The following is a 21,804-nucleotide window of genomic DNA, read 5'->3' as shown; positions in this document are numbered from 1 at the left end:
ATGTGCGATTCAGTGTTTGAGCATTTCCTGGCTTCCAAAGGTAGAGAGTTCAATTGATTTCTCTGTCAAGAGCTAGGCGAATATAAAAATGGGCCTTACAACAGGATTTTCCCAATATTCTGTGGTCATAGTTAAAACCAGATTTTTGAGAGATTCAGTACGCTACCCTGGATTTTAAGTCTGGTTATCGCTTTGGTACCCTTGTGAAAGCTGAGCAACTTTGAAAAGTAGCCCCTGGAGTATACTTACTACCGTAATAAATTTTATCAGTCCAAATCTGACTAAATAGTTTTAACTTGCTTTTCTGAGCTTCTAGCTTGCACCGGTTTTCTCAGGCATCAGGTGATTGGTTTTTTGTTATGTATGTTAAATAAAATGCAATTGTGTAATTTTAATTATGGGAGCTGATAGCGTTAAGGAAAACACCCAATAGCATGAGGAGGGTGACTAATGTTGGCAACACTGGCAATGCTGGTAGACATTAGAGGATAAAGGAGAGCAGATGGTGTTGCATGATTTTTTTGAACACTTTGCTTATCTTGGTATCTCTAATATAGCCTTTTGAAAAACATTACCTGAATTTTTACTTTTTTCTTCTCTCACAAAAAAAAAAAAAATCCTAATTTTTTTCAAAGCAGAGATTGTGTTATGGACACATCTGCTAATGTCACAACATGGTACCTAAAGTACCTCTGCATGTGTACAAAGATTTGTTTGTACTCATAAGGCACTGCTTTGTATCAGCTGTGAGCACTTAATTTTCAGCTTTTCCCTCCAAAGCATCCTGTAGAAAACAGAATTTGTAAGTAAACATGGCATGCCATTGACTTCATGCCCATGGCAAGCCTCTGGGATTATTTGGCTTTGTAGCAGTGCAAAGCTCATCACTCCATAGTTCAAGTGAACTTCAAGAGGTGGTCGGGGAAGCAGAGAGGTTGTCCATGGGAGGGACTGGGAGCCAGTGCCTTCAGTGCAGTTTGTAAAGAGCAGGTGTCAAAGGGTGGATTTTGCTTGTGAACTTTGCAAACTTCAAAATGGGATCTTTCTTAAAAGTCAGGTGGCACTGGGAGAAAACAACTAACTACACAGTTTAAATAATTCATGGGAAAGGAAAGAAATGTTGTCTGAGAAGTGCTGGCACATCTATACTATCCCCAACCTGGCAAACACAGAGTTAAGTCTATCACTGAATGTATGGAAAGCTTGAACAGACTGTGTGTACCATGAGAGGTTATGGTAGGAAAGATTATATTTAGAAGGAAAGATTATATTTAGAAGGCAGGCAGATACCGGTATAGCTCTCTGAAGAACTTCATTGCAAATGTCAACGCAGCTTTTATAGTGAAAAAAATAAATAAATTAAAAAAGTTTTAGTTAAAGGAAGTTTTTCAGAGTACACTATACTGGTAGAAGAACTGAATTACGAGAGTTGGTGCTGGTATAGATACATCAATAATGGCAGACTGATTCCATGATCCCAATATTTACAACTAATCCAGCAAAAATTTCCACTGGAAGCTCTGTTTTGGATTTCGGCAGGGTGAGTTCACTCAACATTTTGGCAAACTTAGCAGCTAGAGTTCATTACTTTGTTAAACTCCCATTTGGAAAGACAACTTTTAATTTGCAATTGGTTAAATATAGGCTATTGAGCAGCACCAGATTGCCATGACTAAAGCAAAGTGTATTGTGGAAGGGGATAAAAAGTTGTTTTGTTTGAACTGGAAAGCTCCTTTAGTATTTTGATAAGTACTCTTACCATGCTGGGGCACTTAAACACCTATTGGATAGTTCTCAGACATTTCAAGTCTCTAGATCAGATAAAACGTAGCATCAAAGTGGTGGAGCAGCAGCATTGATCTTCCCGAAGCTGGAGTGTTGAGTGATACTGCAGGTCTGGTCAGTACTGCATTTTGGTAGTCTTCAACTAGCAGGCCAGCATGCTGGAGGAGTTGCACTGACAGCCTCCCAGCAGTGACCATAGGACTTGGAGCAGGGTAGGTGGTCCTTCGGGGATGTGAAGATTAGCTTCATCACTTCCCATGTAGTGGTAGGAGACTGTTCATTGCAACAGGTCAGTGCAGACTAGCCTGCCAAAAGCACAGTGAGATGGGGATGGTGAGGTCCTTGCTGAGGGGCCATTCATGGGAGCAGCTGTGACTTTGAATGGTGGGCAGCACGTGGCTGCTGGGTTTGCAGTTTGTGATCCTAAAGTGTTAAAAACCAAAAGCAGAAGGGGAAACTTGAAAATGTATTTCAAGCCCAAAACCAAAGCTGCCTGAGACATGAGCTCAGCTGGGCTGGGAGTTTTGTCAGCTCTGGGCTGCCCCTTGCTGCCGTGAGCTCAGGTCTCAGGCGGTTGTCTGACAGCAAAATGTATCGCTCATATGTATCATGTATGAAAGTAGGTTTTCTGTGCTCAGCCATATCTGTGCCAGAAAGGTATTTATTTAGGCAGGAAAAAGGAGGAATGAATGCTTCTTTTAGGCTAGCTGTAGACAGTTGTCCTGTGGAAAGAAATTAAGAGTTGTGCTTCCAAGACTCAAGTGCTAGGGAATTAGTTGCTTAGACTGGTAGTCTCAGTGGTGTTATAGGGTTTTGTGGGTTCAATCTGGCAGCCACAGTCAGGGAAGAAGCTTTCCCCTTTGTAGAGAGAGCCATTCACGAAGATCTGTGCCTTTGGCTTGGCTGAAGCAGACCACTTGAGCCGAAGCTAACCATCTCCTTGGGAACTGGTGCCCCGAAAGATGCAAACAAGCTTTTTCAGTTGATGTCTGGGCTACTGTGCTGATATTTTTTAATATATTCCTATTATTTTTGTATATTCAGAAGGTAAGTTATTTCCATTTTTCTTTCCTGTCACACAACAGGGAAATATTCCTAAAATTAAACATTGATAGCTGCTCATTGCAGAGTGACAACTGAGCTGGTGCTGTAAAGCTTTCAGAATAACCTGCAAACATTTTGCCTTGATGGTATGAAGGAAGCAAAAGGAATGAGTATTAATGGTAGTCAGAAATATCTGAGAAAGTCTTTGTGGTTGAAGAAATTTTTTCTGCTAGGTTTTGGACACCTATGTTTTCCCGGCCCATTGTTATCAAATCTGCATCCCTCACAAAGAAATGTATATCTGAAACTTCTCAGACAAACATTAGCACTTTAAAAGTTCCATTTTATAATCTAGAGGCGGAAATTTCTCACCAGATTATAAACAAAATAAACCCATTTAGAACAGTCTCAATGAAAAGCAGTTATGATGGACACAAGAGTTGTTACTAGGCCACACAAGCCCAAAACCTAATATTTAAATATGTTTCAGTTGTGGATACAGAGAAGGGGGAGACTAGACTTCTACATGATTGTTATTTTTCACAGAGCAAAGCTCAGGAAGTGATGAACAGCTGCAGCATGAGCCCTCACAGATGGATAAAATAAGCGTGTTTCCTCTCCTAGGATCGCTCTCATCATTAAACTTGTATTACTTGAAGTTACTTTTCCTTCAACATTGGAGAGGTTCATCAGCTTTATAATATCAAGAAAATATTTACCTGTGGGTTTGTGGGTTGTTTGTTTTTTTTTTTATGGACCTCTCTCTGCATATTCATTAATGCAAACTTTGGGGTTTATGTTAATAGTGTTCCTGTGGTTTTGTGTCATTTTCCACTGATATATTCACTGTAGAAACCAGCTAATACATTTAATTTTGCTTTGTGTACAGCCAAATCTCCATCAGCTGCTGTGGAGCAGCTTCTGTCTTTCAGAAAAACAAGTGAGATCATTCAGAACTGAGTCCCTACCAGAATTATCTGCCTTCACACAGTGTAGTTGAACAGTTATGCCTAATCAGGACCATCTCTACTCTTTAATGTGTATGTACTGGGAGAATTCAGATGACACTGTGACTATATGATTGACCCATCTTCCTCTGAAATATTATCAGTGTTTTATATTACAGTTAATTAAATACTATAGCTGAGTGTTCGGTTAGAAATGTATAAAAGCCTCTCCAAGAAGATTTGTAGCCTTGATGAATTTTGCTTCGAGAGTTGCAAGATTGGGGGTAAGTTACAGTCTTGGTAGATAAGTGATCTATCAGGGTAGATAAGTGATCAATCGTGGAGTCTGAAGTCAGCACAACGCTCTGACATATACCTGCCAAAAATGCAGTTCTAGATGCCTAGAAAATGTGTATTTTAACAAAGTGATATGTCAAGGAGTGGTACAGCCTGGGTGCATCATTTAAATAGCCATCAGGTTTCTTGTGCCACTGTGCCTGAGCTCTAATCTCTATATCAAATGGTACGCTTATCTGTGTAAGAAGTTAGAAGGGAGAGTTATTCTGTTAGTCTCTGTGATAAAACCTCTTGGATTGTCTGCATGATTGGCAGCAGTTTTGATATTTTATCAGAGAACAAACTGATGGGGTTAACAGATGGGTGGGCAGTGGACAAATTTAAATCAGTTACACATTGTTAGTTTTTCACTGACAGTGCGCTTTGCCACAGTTAATTTGTGTGAACCCTGTTTTGATCTAGAGTATGAGGCCAAGTTACTTTGTAGTTAGTGTTAATAAAAATGTTTGAATGTTACAGAAATAATTAAGAAACAGTTAGTTGATTGAGATATAAAGAAGGAGCTGTGAAACTAACCTAGTGGTGGCAGGGATGCAGGAGGAAGTGTCAATAGTCCATTAGAAGTCAACTCTCCTCCCCACAACCTGTAGCTCTTCTCAGTGGCTTTTTCTTTCCTAGAAAACTTATAGTGCCTTCTGCAGAATATTTTGAAGGAGATTTTTTTTCTTCACTGGAAAAAAAAAAATCAATGTGCAGTACAGTGCATTCATTATTTACTCTGGGTTTTTCATTCTGTTGAACAGGCTAGTCAGTGCTTTTTCTACAGGAAAGGTAGGCTGGGCTGCGGTGCAGGACTAATTTTCTGTGCAAGCACATCACTGGGAATGCACCACTGGTGACTGCCTGGCCAGCCATGCAATTTAACAGTTACTCTTTGAAGGCAAGATTTTGGCTGGTAAAAAATATCCAGGAGGTATCCAACAGTGAGCTGAAATAAAAAGGATTCTGACCATAAGATATTTTCTGTGATGTTACAAATTCATTGCTGAAATGCAAGGCCTGACCACAAACTCCTTCCCAGTGTTCATAGCGCTGAAGCCTGAATTATTCATAGAGCAGGGACTTTGAGCAAACTACAGTGGCCAGCGTGCTTCAGGTGATTAATGAAAAGTCTGAACTGGTGATTTACAATGTAGATGAGTCATTAATATCAAATATCACAGGCAGACTAACAAGCACGGGAGAAGGTTTTTGTGAGAGGGTGGAGGAGCCATCTCTCAGAGGCTGCTAACAGAGGCAAGCCTAAGCACCAGGGCTGGTTACATCTCAGTGCTCCCAGGTGTTTAATTTCAGGTCATTGGTTAACCATACATATCCCCATAGTGTGTGATTAATCTTATGATGAAAAACAATCCCATGCACTTCAATGGGATTAACATGTTCAAGTGCTTTAGGGTATTGGGGCCTACAGAACTAGCACCTTATACCTTTGAAGAGGATAGTCTTAATTCTCATGCAATGAGTTGAGTGTCTCCAGCCACTATTTGCAAGGCACTTGGCTTTGAAAGGGGACACAGTAATTAAAATTTATTTCATAGAAGCCCCCAAGATGTACATATGTTCTGTGCATTCAGATTGTGTAGCTCATGGGGTTCACAACCCCATCTTCTGTCTGTTTATTATTAATTCTGTCTTTTCATTAAAGTTTAGGAGACAGATCAATTTTTAATTTATTTTTTTTTTTTTTTCCCCCTGGAGAAATGGGCAAGTGGTGATACATTGTATTCATATGAAGGAATTAGTATTAGATTTGAAACCAGTTAAACAATCATGGATGAGGGAAAAAAATCTTTTCTTCCTGACTGCTAAATACTTAACAGGCTGTTGAATGATCAAAGGTCCATTTTAGGATTTTAAAACGACAAGATAAAAATGAATTTAAATTCTCTAACATTTGCATTGGTGACAGAAAGAATTATGAGAAGCAATGTTAAATGCTTGAAGTCCTCCCACTTGTGCAGTGATCACTGAGTCATTGTACCGATACAAGCCAATTCAGAATACTTCACCCCTGCTATAAATGTTGGGCCTAATTCAGTTGGGAAATGGGAGCATCACCCACACAACACAAAGCACTGGAGCATTTTTCTTTTGCACAGGGTAATCAGCAGCAGTATGAAAAAAAAAAAAAAGTAACTTTGATGCTAAAGGGATTCTGTTTCTGCAGTGAATACTTGTTGTGGGAATATTGTCTCCAAAGTTTGCTTTGCCTTACATAAATTTTGGTTTCCATGGGGTTATTGGAACATGTATTGGGAACACACTTTGCTTGAATGCTTTCCCTTTATATGTGAATCTTAATGCTCCTATTGCATTGAGAGTACAATAAAAGTTTTCTTGTCACTGATTTAATTTGGTAAATTACAGATGGATAAATGCTGAGACTATCTCGCTGGATAAAAAGAGTTTACATCAGATTTCGAAGATGTCATACCTTATCATATTAAATAGTTTGTTCTTTGGCACTTGAAACACTTTGGATTTCTGAAGTTAGTTCTTGATTCACTACAGTGTTATTTTAGTATTAAGCCTACATAAAAGCTTTGACTTCTAATGAACTAACTACATGCTTAAGTGTATGCTTGAAAATCATTTGCTGAATCAGGGCTTATCTGAATTTAAACGTGTAAAAATAATTCAAGTTCAAGTAGATCAGCTTTTAAGCTTTCATTAGTAATGTTATTTTAAGCTTCTCTTATCAGATTGCTTACATATGGTACACATTTGTTGTCGTTGTTGCAAAGAATGTGTTGAATTCCTTTTCTGCAAGAATCCATTCAGAAAAGTTTCTGAATACTTGTGGTACTAGCTATTACTCTGTAAATGGCTTTTTGAGGATGCTAGATGGTCCAGGGCACATCCTGGCAAAAGTGTCTTCTGTTTATGTAAATGTATCCCACTAAACATCCACACTTTACATATATGTTTTGAATGTTTCAAGTGTAAGAGAGAGATTAATAACATTAGAGCAGTTGCTGTTGCAATTTCTAATATCACTGCCTTTCTTGGATAATTCTTGGCAGATGAGCAACTAAACCAAAGAATAAGAACCAGTTGGTTGTTGCCTGCTCTTACAGAAATGATACACATGTATAACAGAAATCACTGATATTTTCAGTAGTATGGTTTCCTCATTGAAACTGCTCATTGAACAATGCTTATTGTGAAATAGTAAACATGTCAACTGGCTTTGTGCTAAACCGCTAAAAAAAAATCATACTTTAATGACAGCCATTGAATTACTCCTGTGATGGGAATGCACAAATACTTATCACAAGATAACTGAAGTAAAATGATTTGGAAATGATGATTAAAAGATGATGATATAGCATACTGCTGAATTTCATTCAGTTTGTTTGTTCATGGCAAACTACATTTACTTCTAGCTTTGTCTTCCACATAAGTATTTTCTAGTATGGCTCATTTCTAAAATGGCATTTGCAAATAAATTCACCAGTGGGTGTCTAACTGATATTGCTTGAGCATTTGTAAACACTTGGACACCCAGCTGTGGCAGTCATGCAAGTGAATTGCTTGTGTTCAGATCTGCATGGGTGATCTCAAGATCTGGCTCTTATTCTTATCTAAATGTTCAGCAAGTAGCATGTGTAGAGAAACATCTTTATGGCTGGTAACAGATAGGCTTTTGTGTTGTTTTCAAACTACAGGGAGTCATATCATAAATGCACATCCCTTTCCAAAGGATGGAATCATCCCGCCAGTCTTTTTGCATCATCCTCAGTACTGAAAATATGAAAGAACTCCATCATAGTGAGAACATAAATGCTTAACATGTTATATTGCTCTGGGCAGCATATCAATGTTTATTGCAGGAACTGCGAATGTGGCTTGTAGGAGAAAGAGCTGTAGCAACTGTAATTGATTTCCCATGTGTGTACTTTCAATTCCTCTTCTGTTTTAACTGAGCACCCTCATCTCTATAGAAGGAATCTTGATAATCATTCTCTCTGGCATGACATGCATGAAATTATTCTTTCACAACTTCATCTGCATATCTGTAAATCACATGTAGCTGACTGTTATGCCATGAATTTGAAGAAAAGTAGGTTTGTTTTGTTCTATTTATCCCCAAAGTAGAGGGTATAATGAGTGCAATTGCTAAGCAGTAGTTCACTCAAAACTTACTGACAGAAATGTGGTTTTACTTACCCTTGTGGATTTAGTGAACAGAATGAATGTTTTACCTCAACTATTTTTTTTGTGCACTACCTCTATGGTCTCGTATGCCTCATTTTTTTCTGTCATATGCTTAAATATTAATGGAGAGTACGGTTAGAGTCCCCTCTCTCAGTCATAAAAACAGATGTGAAGAGGACATTTCCCTTTCATTGTGCTTCTTGTGGCTGTGGGGGCCAACAGCTTCTTGTGAATTGTAGCAGTTCATATTGATTGCTTTGCTGTGACTCCAGTGCATTCCCAGTTGCAGAGGGCATAACCGTTGCTTAGCTGGTGAAGTTTTCGGAGCTACTGTGATTAATAATAAGAAAGTACTGGAAGGAAAGTGCCATTCTGACAGTTCTGTCAACTATCATTCTATGCTGCTTTGATCCTTTAAAAGCAGCTCTGCATTTTAATTTCAGGTGGTTTGACAGAGTTTATTAATAGAAGGCTCTTTCTGGTTAAGATGGTGCAGTAACAATTCTCCTTTGAAGCTTAATCTATGGCTGAGGAGATTGTGAGCCCACACTGGTTCAGGTAGTTTTCTCACATTAGACACCACTGGGGCTTGTCCTCCTTTTCCTCCACCAGCTTGATGAGCAAGCAGTCTCTGCCCTACTTGACTGCTTCAAACACCAAGTAGCCACATCCCAACTCTAGCTAAGACTTAACCTTGTGTGCAGCTTTCATAGATGAGGTACAGGTTAGTGGATGCTCAGCAGGTTTTTTCTAAATGTGTTGTGTGGACAGAACAAGCTGGGTTAGTCCACAGAAGACTGGAATGAGTTAGTGTAACAGTTTTTTCCAGTATCAAACCCTTTCTACAGAGAGAAAGGGGACTGTGTCTGCTGGGAACAGGACTAGAGATATTGAAGCTAAATCGTGCTGAAGGAGATCGAGGTTAGACACCAGGAAAGATGCTAATAGTAACAGTAATTAAGTGCAGGGTTTAGATTGCCTGGGTATGCTGTGGAATTTTTGTCACTGGAGGCTTTTAAGGTGTCTTTTCCCCAGACATCTGTTGGGAATGATTTAGGGAAAGCTGAACCTGCCTAAAGCAGAGGTGACTCCTCAAGGTCATCCAAACTTGCACTCTTACAATTTTCCATATATGAAGAAGTAGTGAAGATTTCTATGGTACTTTTATGCCGTTTTGGGACAGCAGCAGATGTTTCAAAAGAGACAAGCTGCTTTCAGTGGTACAGGTATGAGTACAAAAATGGCTTAGTGAGGTGAAGAGTTAAACCAGGCTTATCATGGCATACAGTTAAGAGCAGAATTTGGCCTGGGAAAGGTGGTTTTGCTTTGAACTCCACTCTCATGCAGTGTAGAGGACAGCAGATTTCAGCCTGGTGCTTTACTTCGTCTAAGTCAGAAATGAAGAGCAAAGATAATGGTAACATTGCCAGAGGAGGTAGGAAAGAAAGCACAGATACTCAGGTATTGTGTATTTAGGTAGTAGTCCCTTAAAAGTCTCCTCTCCTAAACCTTACTAAGCAAACTTTATTAAGTATTTCTTTCCACTTAGTTCAAAAGAATCATTTCTTCTTCTACAGGAGAATAAACTGAAGAGATATTTGTGATGTTTGTGTTTCATGCTAATCTTTCCCGATGCAAGTGAAAGCTCTGAATAGCTGTATACTTGTTCTAGGTGAAGAGGGAATAGCTGAGGAATATAAATTTTAAAATGCAGTCTGACTCTCTAGTCTTTTGTAGTATTTGATCTGCTGAATAGATCACAATTGCAGGAAATATTCCTGAAACCTCTATAGTTCAAAAAATTATTGTAGGTGTTTTTCAGAGCAAGTGCTGGTTTCTTCCTTGGAAGAAACATATTTTAAAGTTGTATGTATTTTAAATAGAAACATATTTTAAAGCTAGGTAGTGTTGTAATAGGTTGAAATTGAAGGAGTGCTTTAAAGAGGTGCTCACTTATAATAACTGGAGGGTAACCACTTCACTAACAGCACATCCTGTCAATCAGTTACAGCCTTTGGAGGTGACCGTGCTGCCACTAGCTCTCCTGTCAGCCCACAGCTCAACGTGCTAGAGAATAAAAGCAAATGAGTTAATACTGATTGCGTTAGCTTATCCATTGCATTCCTTCTTTCCACTACCTGTAGAGCTCTTTGTTTTGAAACTTCCTTGGAAATGAGTGAAGTTATTCATTGCCTTGTGAATACGCTCACAGGAGAGGGGGTAGAGAACTGAACCATGTGCTGTCTCTGGGGCTATGTGTAATGGAGTGGGAACTTGTGCTGTTCATGGTGCTAGAGGGTAGCTGGTCCTGCAGTTCTGTATAGGAGACTGTTTTTTAAGACTAAGAGAAATAAGTATGGTTTAGAGATTGCTCTTTTAGATAATACAGCCTTGAATGCACTGTTTGTGTTTGAATGGAAAATTCTTTTATGGGGAACTTATTTTCCTCCTTTAATTTTGTCTCTAAGGAAAGAGAATATATACTCATGGAGTCTATACAGTAACTTCTTCTGGAGTCCATCTGCGTTAAAAAGTTATATAATGTTGGAATGTGATTATGATATTCAAACAGTTTTAAATAAAGTATGGTGAAATAACTTTGCAGCTTTGTCTTGAACCATTCTGTTTAAAATCACCTTTACTGACTTAATGCAGCCAAATCTGAACAAGGTGGCTAGTTTCTATGCTTATGGCAAAGCTGATGTATACCATTGTTTTAGTTAATGTGATCAGACAAGATCATGTATATTTATGTTCTAGGTTTATTTAATGAAGACAAAGCTCAGGTATCATCCTTGGAGTTTGTTCTTGGTGATAGGTTCATACAGATTGGGGAATCCTCCATTGCTGCAGGGCGACAGATGGGTTTAGCTAATCCCATGCTGCTCCTGACACACATAGGGCCAGGCAGTTCTTAAAGACTTCTAGTTCAGGTGATTCCTTTAGGATTATATGAACCTAGTTCACTTGTGCATTCCTAGGTTCCTTTATCTTTACTCTCTGTTTTAGGATGTGATCACTCCTGCTGTTGATCTTTGGGATCTCCCAACATCCCTAGCAAAGTGCATTGTGTAAGGCTGAATTCTGTACTCAGGGGAAGGCACCCTTGGGCTGGATTAGACCAGTAGATCGATTACCCTGAAATAGTTTTATTGACCTATGCTTCTCTACCTTGTTCAGGAGAATGTCAAGTGAGGCATGGATGTGACATCCCTCTGGTGTGAAGTTTAGTTACCATAGAATCGCTACCACTATTTTTCAATTAGCAATTACTGAAGTCTTTCTAAATGGTAAGCTCCAGCTTTTTCTTTCTCTACCTGTGGAGTTATCAATGTCACCGTAGATTTTGGAAGCTGAAAAAGATGAAGCTGAAAGGACTGTGTTCTGGGTGCATTTACATCTGTTACTGATGGCACATTGACTCAGCCCCTAGGCAACCTGTTCTTTTAAGTCACCTGTAATTAATGCAGATGTCCATCATTTTAGAATTTGTATGACTTGCTGGTCTGACCTGGGCAATGGGCAGGTTCTTCATGTAATCCACAGCCATTTATCATCAAATAACAACATACCAGCAGCTCTAATTAGGTACTTTACCAGCCTGGTTAATGAGAAAGATGAATCTGAGTTTGAGGAAAGTTGATTGCTCACGGAAATGTTCCTGTTATACTCTGTACAGAGCATAACAGTATACAAGTAATACTAAACAGGGAGTTTTAAAGGAAGAAAACAAAAATATACACAATCTATGTTGTATTGAAATTTTATTTTCTAGGCATTTACAATACTTGATAAATTGTTGTAAACAGCAAAAATTTCCACCTATTTATAGACACCAAGATGAACCTATAAGCACCGACATTTAGACAGTCTTCACATTTTTTTCTCTCTCCATAGGCCTCAGTCTTTACCTGCTTCACTTGCAGATATTGCCAGCTGAAGGGCATAAAAACATGAATCAAAATGCAGCCTGTAGCACTTGCAGGCACTGTGTTGGCCTTCCATAGAATTTGTGCTATCACACTGATATTTGTTAAATTAAATGTTTCTTCTTCACTTCCATTGTCCATTTAAGGAGAAGGAGGGCTCTAGTCCCACTTCATTATTGGTACTCTAAATGAGTTGTGCACTGGAACAGCTAGTTTCCTTCACACACAATGATTTCTCTTCATTTCATTCACTTAGGTGTTCAGCTTAGTAACAGTTAAAACAGTTTACTTCTTTCTAGCTGGTGAATAGATATGTCTCCTCTCTTTGGAGTAAAACCACTAGACTGATGCTCATGCTTTGTCATTCGCACATGAGGCTTGGAGGCCCTGACTATTGTAATAACTGATCAGGAGCTTTAGAGCATACTAAGCTGACCTGGCAGCTTGGTGATAACCAGTTAGCTCCATGTGTTTTGTACCTTAGGACTAGAGAGGTAAATAAACTGAGGCCTTTTAGTATATCTTTGTTTTGCATGTTGTTGGAAGTTTGCTGTTCTGTTCAAGTATTTGTCTCCCATTGGGTAAATTGGACTTTATGGTCAAAATACCTGTAAAAAATAAATTACCAAATAAAAATGACAGGTATTTGTTCACTTAGGTCCGATATCCAGCCCCTAAGTATTCCGATACTTGGTGGATGAGAAAGAATACAAATTATTTTCTTTTCAAAGGGGAATTCTAATTCCATTGGCACAGCAAATTGTTATTCAGCTTGTAGCAAGAGGTGAGTTTGGACAGTATGTATAACAGCTGCACTTGAGGGTATACAAAATAAATCCCAAAATTTTTCTTCAAGCTCCGCCATATAATGACAGTCCCTGAAGAAAGTTCTTACAGGGTTTTTACATACCAAAATAAAATGGGCTTAGTCAGGCTGGAGGGATATTCAGTTACCAGTTGTAAGGGCTTAAGACAGCCCTGGTGAGTTATAGGTTTGGGATGCAATAACAGGCATGAGACCAACAGCTTTAGGGATAATCAATTTCTCTCTAAATGATGATGTGGCAATAAAAGCAGATTAGTAGTACAATTATCTAGACTGTAACAACAACAAATTCAATAATTCTCTAGAAGATGTCAAGACTTATGGGCTTGCAGAGATGTACGTGACCATGGCTGGCAGGCAGGCAGGAAGCAGGCATGGCTGCTTCTCCAGATGAGCTACTCAGACCAGTTGATCGGCTTGGGGAACGCCAAATTCCCTGATGGGGTTGTCCTTTCTCCTGTTAAGTTGAGAAAGCACTGTTTGGGCTTGTTCAGCAAGCATTGCATCCCACCTCTCCGCCGGTTCTGTCCTTGGTGTGCAACAGGACTTGGAAGTACAGTACAAGGCAATACTACCCTTACTGTAATCTTGTCAGCACGTGTCCTGGGTTCAGCAGTAGCAAGTAATTTTTCTCCTTCTTAGTAGCTGGTGCATTGCTTAAACCATGACAACATGGTAATTTTGCAAGGTAACAATGCTATTGGATGCATTTCTTTGATTTTATTTTTTATTTCAAGCTCCCCCAGGTACCAGCTGGTATGTACGTACAACTGGACTAAATTAAAAATGCTTTGCATGAAATATTTAGTTAGGGGTCTCAAAGGACTTTCCAAAAGGGATTTTAAAGGTCTTTACAAAAGAGGTATACCAAAATTATCTTGTGAACCAGATTTTTTACCTCTTCTAGTTCACTGCTTTTTCCATAGTGCCTTTTCTTTTGGTTCATAGCTAGTCAATAATTATAAAACACTCAATACAGACTGGCAAGTGATGTAGTGCAACCAGTGTTCGTTGAGTTTATAATTATTTTGTTGAAATTAACTGCGATTTCTCATGTTACATTGTTATGTGTTAAAGGCAAGCATTAGCGTATTTTTATGTATTGAATTAATTGGGGACGTAGAGCTTCCTACTAGATAAAAAATCCTCCCACAATATCTGTATGAGAAGTTACACAGAGGTCTCAAGAACAGACAGAAATGCAGCAATTGCAAAACAGCGTGAATGTGAAAGTTTATGGGGGGAACTTATCAATGTGTATAAATACCTGGCAAGAGTGGTAAAAGAGAGAGAACCAGACTCTTCAGCAGTGCCCAGTGAAATGGCAGGAGGCATTGGACACGGATTGAAACACAGGAGACTCCATTTAAATGTAAGAAAAAGTTTTTTCACTGTGCAAGTAGTCAAACACTGGACCCGGTTATCCAGTGAGATTGTGGAGTCTCCATCTGTAGAGATGGTCAGACCCAGCCAGGCACAGGTGACCTTGCTCTGAGCTGGAAGGTTGGACTAGAGAATCTCTGGAGGTGCCTTCTAACCTCTGTGATTAGTGGAAATTACTTCCAGAGTGATCTGCTCTCGCAAGTATAAATGTTTTAAGAGCTAACACTTCAGTAGCCTGGTTTATTTATCTCGGAACATAGAATCATAGAATGAAATCACTCTAGAAGAAATTAGTCTCCAGTAATCATGAGAATATACGTGACTGTAAGACTCCTTTGACATTCGTAATGGAAAGTTAAAACATGCTACTAGCCAGAGAGGTAGTAAATTATAAAACTGCAAAATTACAATGCTTCCTTTTGAAGTTGCTTTTGTTTGTGACTTGAGATAAAATAATTAATTTCTAATGGCAATAACTTGACATTCACAGTCATGTAACCAAGAAGACTGAATGCACTCTCCTGAAGGTGACTATTTTGCTGCATGGTGCTGACACAGGTGTGGTACCATGAGCGGACCGCTTGGTCTGTTTTCCATATGTGTAGGGAATCTTAAACTGTCTATCCCCTTCCACCAAGTGTTCTGAGGTGGAAAAGAAGGTGAAGGGAGAGAATGGGGTGCGATTTTCACCAAAAACACTGAAATAAGAGAAACCTACTTGGTGACATTTTCCTGGTAAAAGAAATAGGCCTGAAGTTTTGGTAAATACTCTATAATTTAAACAGGACCAGGCCTTCAGGAATACTTCTTGATTAGTTTGATCACTTTCCATTGCTAAAGTGGGTCATTTCACAGTGTCATGCACACAGCAGGATTCATTGTCATAGTAAAGGAGTTGTCACCAACATTTTGGAGCCATTGCAGCAAATAAGTTCTGCTTCACATTTTTGACGCTCTTTTATACCAGTTGTTATGTACCTGTTCCTTGAGTCAGAACTGGACCCTAGGGTCATGCAGATGTAGCACTTTGCAGTGATGGGACACTTCCTCCCCTTTGTTTATAAAATGACACAAATTGCTTGACAAAATGAGAGCACAGAATGCTTTGGGATGGAGGGCGGGCATAAACCGTAGCCATTCATTCCCAGGGAGGTGTGGGTCTGCTTGTAAGGTGGCTTGATAGCACGTAGGTCTTGGGTGTGCAAGCCTGATAGTGACAAAGCTTGGTTAAGGCAGGCAGGAGTGCTGATTGTACAAACTAACACCGCTCAGGGTACTTGGGCATGGCAGCATTGTGTGCTCTGCTCTGGCTAGCCGCAAAAGCTTGCTTTCCATAACATGGGGTCTGAGGGCATGAGGCTCTCTGGAGATGTAGAAATACAGGTCTCACCCTGAGTGACCATGCTCCAAACTGAGATAGAGGTGGGTATTTGATTTTTCTGAAGGCAATCTTCAGGGGACAAGTATACATCCTCACCTTGCCATTCTTCTAACACCTTGTTTATTGTGTGAGTTGTATTTTTCCCTTCTTAAAGTGTTTTCCCTGCAAAAGAGCTCATTCTCCTCAATAAAGAACTGACTTAATCTCTGACAATCTTACATTTAGCTTTTCAGAACTAATAAAAAGCTTTCCCTCTGGAAATGCTCTCCTAAATGGTTTAAGAATAGAGGTGGCAGCTTCAAGAGAAAAATGTGTCTTTCATACTAAGACAAGAATTGGTCTATTGGGTGTTTTTCCTCTTCCATAATTGAATTAGGTTATGGAGTTATTGATCATGAGAATGTAAAATTGCATTTCTTTTAAGGGAGATAAATAATGATATAAGGTGTACCTTTAATGGCTCTTTGTTACTGGGGGGGGGGGTGTACTTTTGTGATACTTCAGAGGGACAGTACATCAGAAGCAGAATGCACCAGCATTGAAAGTGATGCAGTCACCTGTGCTATACATTTAAAGTAACAAATGTGACCTTGAGTAATGTCATTCTTGTCTGAACTGCAGTGACATCAACATGAAAGGTGATGTTTCTGTTACTGTTACCAGCTGGACAAAGGTGATACGTCTTTCTCAGGAGAACAGTCCCCTTGATGGTTTGATATGGATTTTGGTTTGTTTCATTTGAAAAAACACTGGTGGTGTGATTGAAGCTGTAGAGGAATTTCCATCCTGAACTTGTTGAAGGAACTTGGGAAGAGGATAAATTCAGCCTTTTTTAGGCATTGTGTCTCTGTAATCCCACTGGACAGTCCAGACCCTTGGCAGAGGCTCCTAACAAACAGTGTACGAGCTTTGAAGCTCTTTGAAATCTGTCTGGCAAATCTTTTTCTTCGTTGTAAATAATGGTCATGGCAATTTCACTTGCCATCTGTTCTCCTGCTACAGTTAACATTAAACTGCATGCTTTCTTCCTTGTGCAACCTCAAGACTGATTTTGGGTGCAGTTTTTCTTGGTGTAGTGATTGATAGCCAAAGCTGTTCCTTAATGATAGGGGGAAGCAGAAATTAAATTATATTTTGGATCAAATAGGAGAGCAGTAGACTGGAGCTGTAGGTCCTTAGAGCCGATATGTTCGATCAAGTGCACGGTAACAGCTTTCAAGTTTGCTTTGTACACATTATTTAGCTATTTCAGTCAAAGTTGATAAGGATTGATATTACTTGTCATAAAAATAAATAGGCATAAATACGCCTAAAAATTTGTTTAGAAGCTAGATATTAAATATTGCACATCAAATAATCTGAGGAGCTTGAGTGTTTTGATAAGCTGCAGCAGAATTGTAATTAGGCCCAGTTTTTCTGATAATTTCATGCTTGAAAAGTTACCTGTCATATTTAACACCGAAAATTACTATTTCTTCTGGAAGACACATGCCTAAGTAAAGATATTGGCAACCTTATTCATTGGTGTCCCTGGCTGCGTTTTGGAATTTGTCCATGTTATCTATGCCACAGAGCAGGGCAGAGTGTTAGTTGATAGCAGGCCCCTGCATGGAGACAGCTTGGCAGAATAGTAGGCATTAACTCCGCAAGTATTATACTGTTTACATGTAGAGGAAAAAACATATATGGCCCCAGTGAGAAGCAATGGTACCAAAGAACTTCACACTCGACCTTTTAAAGTCTGAAGTAAGAGCTAGAGAGAAGAATCCCCACTATGGAAATGAATTCTGCACATCATGGACTATGAAGGTGAAAAACACGTGCACATGCACATGCATCAGTGCCAGGAGAGGTGACCAAATGAAGGAAGAACAGGATTTGTATCTGGCAGATAAAGTCACAATTTGTGCATGGAGAGATGCAGCAGGTGAGGAGCAGAGTATTATGACTAAGGTCACCTGGTTAAACCACAGAGGGAGCTGATACATGGCAAACAGTGAACAGCAGAAGCATGATAAATACTCTGTGAAGGTAAAGAGGGCTTAGTGCCACCTGTTGTGTGTATTATTTTCTATTTGGTGTTAAACTTGCAGAGGTAAGTTTCAGGTTTAGCTTCTCTTATTTTCAGCTTATCTATATGCTAAATTTAATTATCATCACAATCCTATCAATTGTAGACTTTGAAGAATTACCTCATTAGTCTAGTTTGTGACTTACTTAATTTTGTACTTATGTCTATGCTACCAGCCTGCAGGGTTTTTAAAGTGAATTTCTTCCTGAGTGTCTGTAATGATTTTTTAGTGCATTTTTGTCTAGATGATCAACTGGTGTGAATCAGCATGGTCACAATAGTTTCACTGGGTTAATCTACCTGTTTTCATACCAATTTTCTTACAGTTCAGGATGAACTCCAGCAGTGTTTGTTCTGGCAAAGCTAATGTTTCTTCTCTGTGAACTTCTGTAGTAACAACTACTACAGGAATTTGCCCGTTTGGGATGGTTTGGGGTTTTTTGGTTTGGTTAGAGTTTTGTGTTGTGTGTGTGGTTTTTTTTTTTTTTCCTTTGTAATTTGCATTTGTTTCTAATTGTAAATAGTATCTATAGTTCTAGGACAACACTTAAGTAAACTTACTTAGCAAGTTATTCCTTACACCGTTGCAGTCTCATTAATTCCAAGAGGCATTTATAGAAGTTGCTATTAAAATTGGAAGCGCTTGTATATAATGGTCAGTAACAGAAGAGAGTGTAAGAAGCCGGGTATCAGATAGTGTATCGTATGCTAATACTGCATACAGAGTAACATACTTAACTAGCTAATACTGACTACAGAGTAACATGCCGGTTGACATAATAAAGCACATAGAGGTGTGACCCATTAAAGGAAAAAACCTTTTCTCAATATAGTTAGGTTCTAAAACTGAAGCTAAAAACCAGCATGCAATAGTCTAGTAGTTCTCCCTTTTTTGGCTACTTTGAAATTTACTGTGAAAGGGCTAAAACAATGGGCAATAAACAATGATTTATGAGAGAATTGAAGTACCTATAACATTAAAAAAATTGAATTACTAACATTAAAAATATCCAATTGAATTACTATTTCATTTGTGTGTCTTGATACTACCCAATTCTTTCTGCCCGCTTTTACAATTCTTTTTGTGTGCCTGTGACTGTATTCCCCCAAGTAGTTAAACAGAAATTAATGTGATAACCTACTTAAACAATTTGTTTGGGACTATGTCTCTTAAGGAGCAAAACAAAATTTGTTTTGGTTTGGTTCATGACTTAACCAAAACATTTTATGTGGGATTAAAATATTTTCCAAAGATATTCAGCAAGTTGGTGATGGTACTGTTCTTTTGCTCAGATTGACTTCTTGGCCTGTCCATGGCAAGAGAGAAATGGGATATCAGCACTTCAGCTATTTGGAAAGATGATAATAGTAATTCCCATGGATACCCATGTGGAACATGGAGAAATTCTCTGTGGAGCTCTTCACAACCCCTGGCAACATCCCTCAACCAAAGGACAGGCCAAGAAGTCAACCACTGATGGGGAGCAATGACGAGGCAAGCAGTTACAGTCTATCACTTTTCTTTCCCTGTTTTAAATGTAGAATGAAGAAGGTTTCCTGCAGGAGGGAATGGTGAATAATACCGATGTTGCTGTGGATCCTGAGAATGAGGCTTATGAAATGCCTCCAGAGGTAAATCTGTTGTGGTATTTGCTGTGAATGCATGTAGGAGAAGGGCATAGGAGGGAACTGCACACTTAAGTTACATTTGCCTGGCACAGGCTGATGCTGTGAGCTGCAAGGGCACAGCAGGAACATGGTTTCTTTGGCCAAGATCTGGGAATCAAAAAATCTGTTGCTTTCTTGATAGTGAGGAAGTTTACCTCATTATCAAGAAAATATTATGTATGTTTTGAAACACTTGTGGCTGGGTTTCTGAGTAATCTGCAGTAAACTTGTATCTTTTCCTGAAGTTTGATAGGGTGTATGGGAAAAATCGCATCTTATCTTCCTAGATTGTTTTAATAGCTTGGCCGCTTTTCAAAGCATCATGCTTTGCAAAACACAGTAGTTCACTATTATACTCTTAAGTTCATGCAATTATATGAGTAAATTATTTTGTTGTTCTTCATGAACCTGCTACCTAAAATCTTACTACAGTGTCTGGCATGATGCATTGGTAGTTGGAGTGGCAGTTTTACAGTAGTACAGATAATTAGGCTGAAAATCAGAGATATAAAACATTTAGGCCATGATCCAGTAAAAGGCTTAAAGGCATGTTTCATCGCTGACACCTTGAATATCACTGAAATTATGGGGGCTGATCATGTAACTGTAGTTAAAAGCATATTTAAATGATCTACTGACTCATACGAGTATCTGCAGTAGCTGGTGTGCTCTTCAGCTCAGAGGTAGTCTTCCCTCTCCAAGGGAATTGCCATGGGTAGCCTTGTGAGTTCCTGGCAGCATCAGCTGAATGATGTGTTAATCACTGTAAAAGCCTAATTCTCCTGCAAATACTGCAGCCACAGTATCTGGAAGATGTGACAAAATAATAATAAATGGCAGGATCCTGATCACATGAAAATATTTTGGTATTGAATCCACTAGGACTAGAACAAGCAGTGAAGGTAGGACGCATTTATCTAAAGTACTAGTAGCACTGATTTCTGCTCTCCTCATTAGGAAGAGTATCAAGACTATGAACCTGAAGCATGAGAGTCCTTTCCTTCCTTTGTATCTCCTGAAATCTACTGACTGCTAAAGACATCCCATCCTGTACAAGTGCTGAGTTCCAATGTGCCCAGTCGTAAAATTTTTTTACAGTTTTTACAGTGTATTTTGAAGTCTTCCATCAGCAATGATTGGAGTATCTGTGACTGCATCCGCCTCATTTCAGCATCTCCCTCCTGCTGAAATGAAAGCTGGTTGGCAGGGTCATTGTTGTGCTGTGGATATTGTGGCTTCAAGTTTAAAAGTTAAAAAAGAAAATATTAAATAAAAACACCTAAGTGTCTACTGCTTATTTCTAATTCTGTACATGTTTTGTTGATAGGCTGTCAGTAATTTGATATTGTTTATGATAAAATTTTTATTTGTTTCCTATGACTATTCTTTCTGTGCAGAGATGACTTATTGTGAGAGCTTTATATATATGTGTATGTATTATACATATTAAAAAAAAGTAATTGAGCATGAACTATGCACCTATAAATATTAGCTGTTGAAATTCTATTGTTTTGTGATGTTTTATTAACCTGTGTCTGTAAATACTGTGTTCAACTGAAGCAAATAAAATATAACCCATTAAAAAGGAACTCCTAAATTAGTGATGATTTACACCACCTTCTTTCCTCTCCAAAAGCCCCTGTTAATGTATTCCTGTGAAGGAACTGGAAGAACAAAACCAGCAAAGGGAAGTCCATTCTGTACAAAAAACAAGGTGAAGAATTGAGAGTACCAGGGCCCTTTGAAGAATTACTATTTCATGGTTGTAAAAGCACTGGGCTATACAGAAGAGTGATAAATTAGTTGCAATCAATTTGTCTTGTATGAAGATCTATTTAGCAAAAGTACAATTTACTGTCTGTTTTTAGACATTGTAATTTTAGTTATTATATTGCCTGGATATTTTTCCATCCAGAAAAAATTCTTTCCAACCCAAAAGATTTAAATGTGAGATGTTTTTACTTCTCTCATGTTTTATTATCTGTTATTTTGAATCAAATGTTGCCTCTAACTGAATGATATAGTATTTTTTTGTTTAGGTTTCTCTAATCCAGAGTAGGATTTTGAACTTTGCTTACATCTAGTCTTTCCAGTATTCTAGGGCACGGATCTTGAAACAGGTAAATACCATTGTCTGGTTTTGTAAATGTGGAAACTTAAGCATAACCACATAATGTGTGTCACTGGTATTTACAAAAGAGACCCAGATCCCCAGAGGGTGAACTCCCAACTTGTTCTTGAAATGAGCTGGCTTT

General features: G+C 38.7%; 1 protein-coding gene across 1 annotated transcript in view; it reads left to right on the top strand.

Moving 5' to 3' along the window:
- SNCA (synuclein alpha) overlaps window positions 1–21,138 on the top strand; it is a 70,700-nt gene extending 49,562 nt beyond the window's left edge. Inside the window, exons 5-6 of the mRNA XM_030491938.2 lie at window positions 19,424–19,513; window positions 20,507–21,138. Coding sequence (XP_030347798.1) covers window positions 19,424–19,513; window positions 20,507–20,539 — 123 coding nt within the window. The 3' untranslated portion in view covers window positions 20,540–21,138. The remainder of the gene's footprint in view (window positions 1–19,423; window positions 19,514–20,506) is intronic.
- Window positions 21,139–21,804: the final 666 nt, after the last annotated feature.

Source organism: Strigops habroptila, chromosome 7 (assembly GCF_004027225.2).
Source record: "Strigops habroptila isolate Jane chromosome 7, bStrHab1.2.pri, whole genome shotgun sequence".
NCBI lineage: Eukaryota > Metazoa > Chordata > Aves > Psittaciformes > Psittacidae > Strigops > Strigops habroptila.
This window is presented reverse-complemented; position numbering and strand designations above follow the sequence as displayed.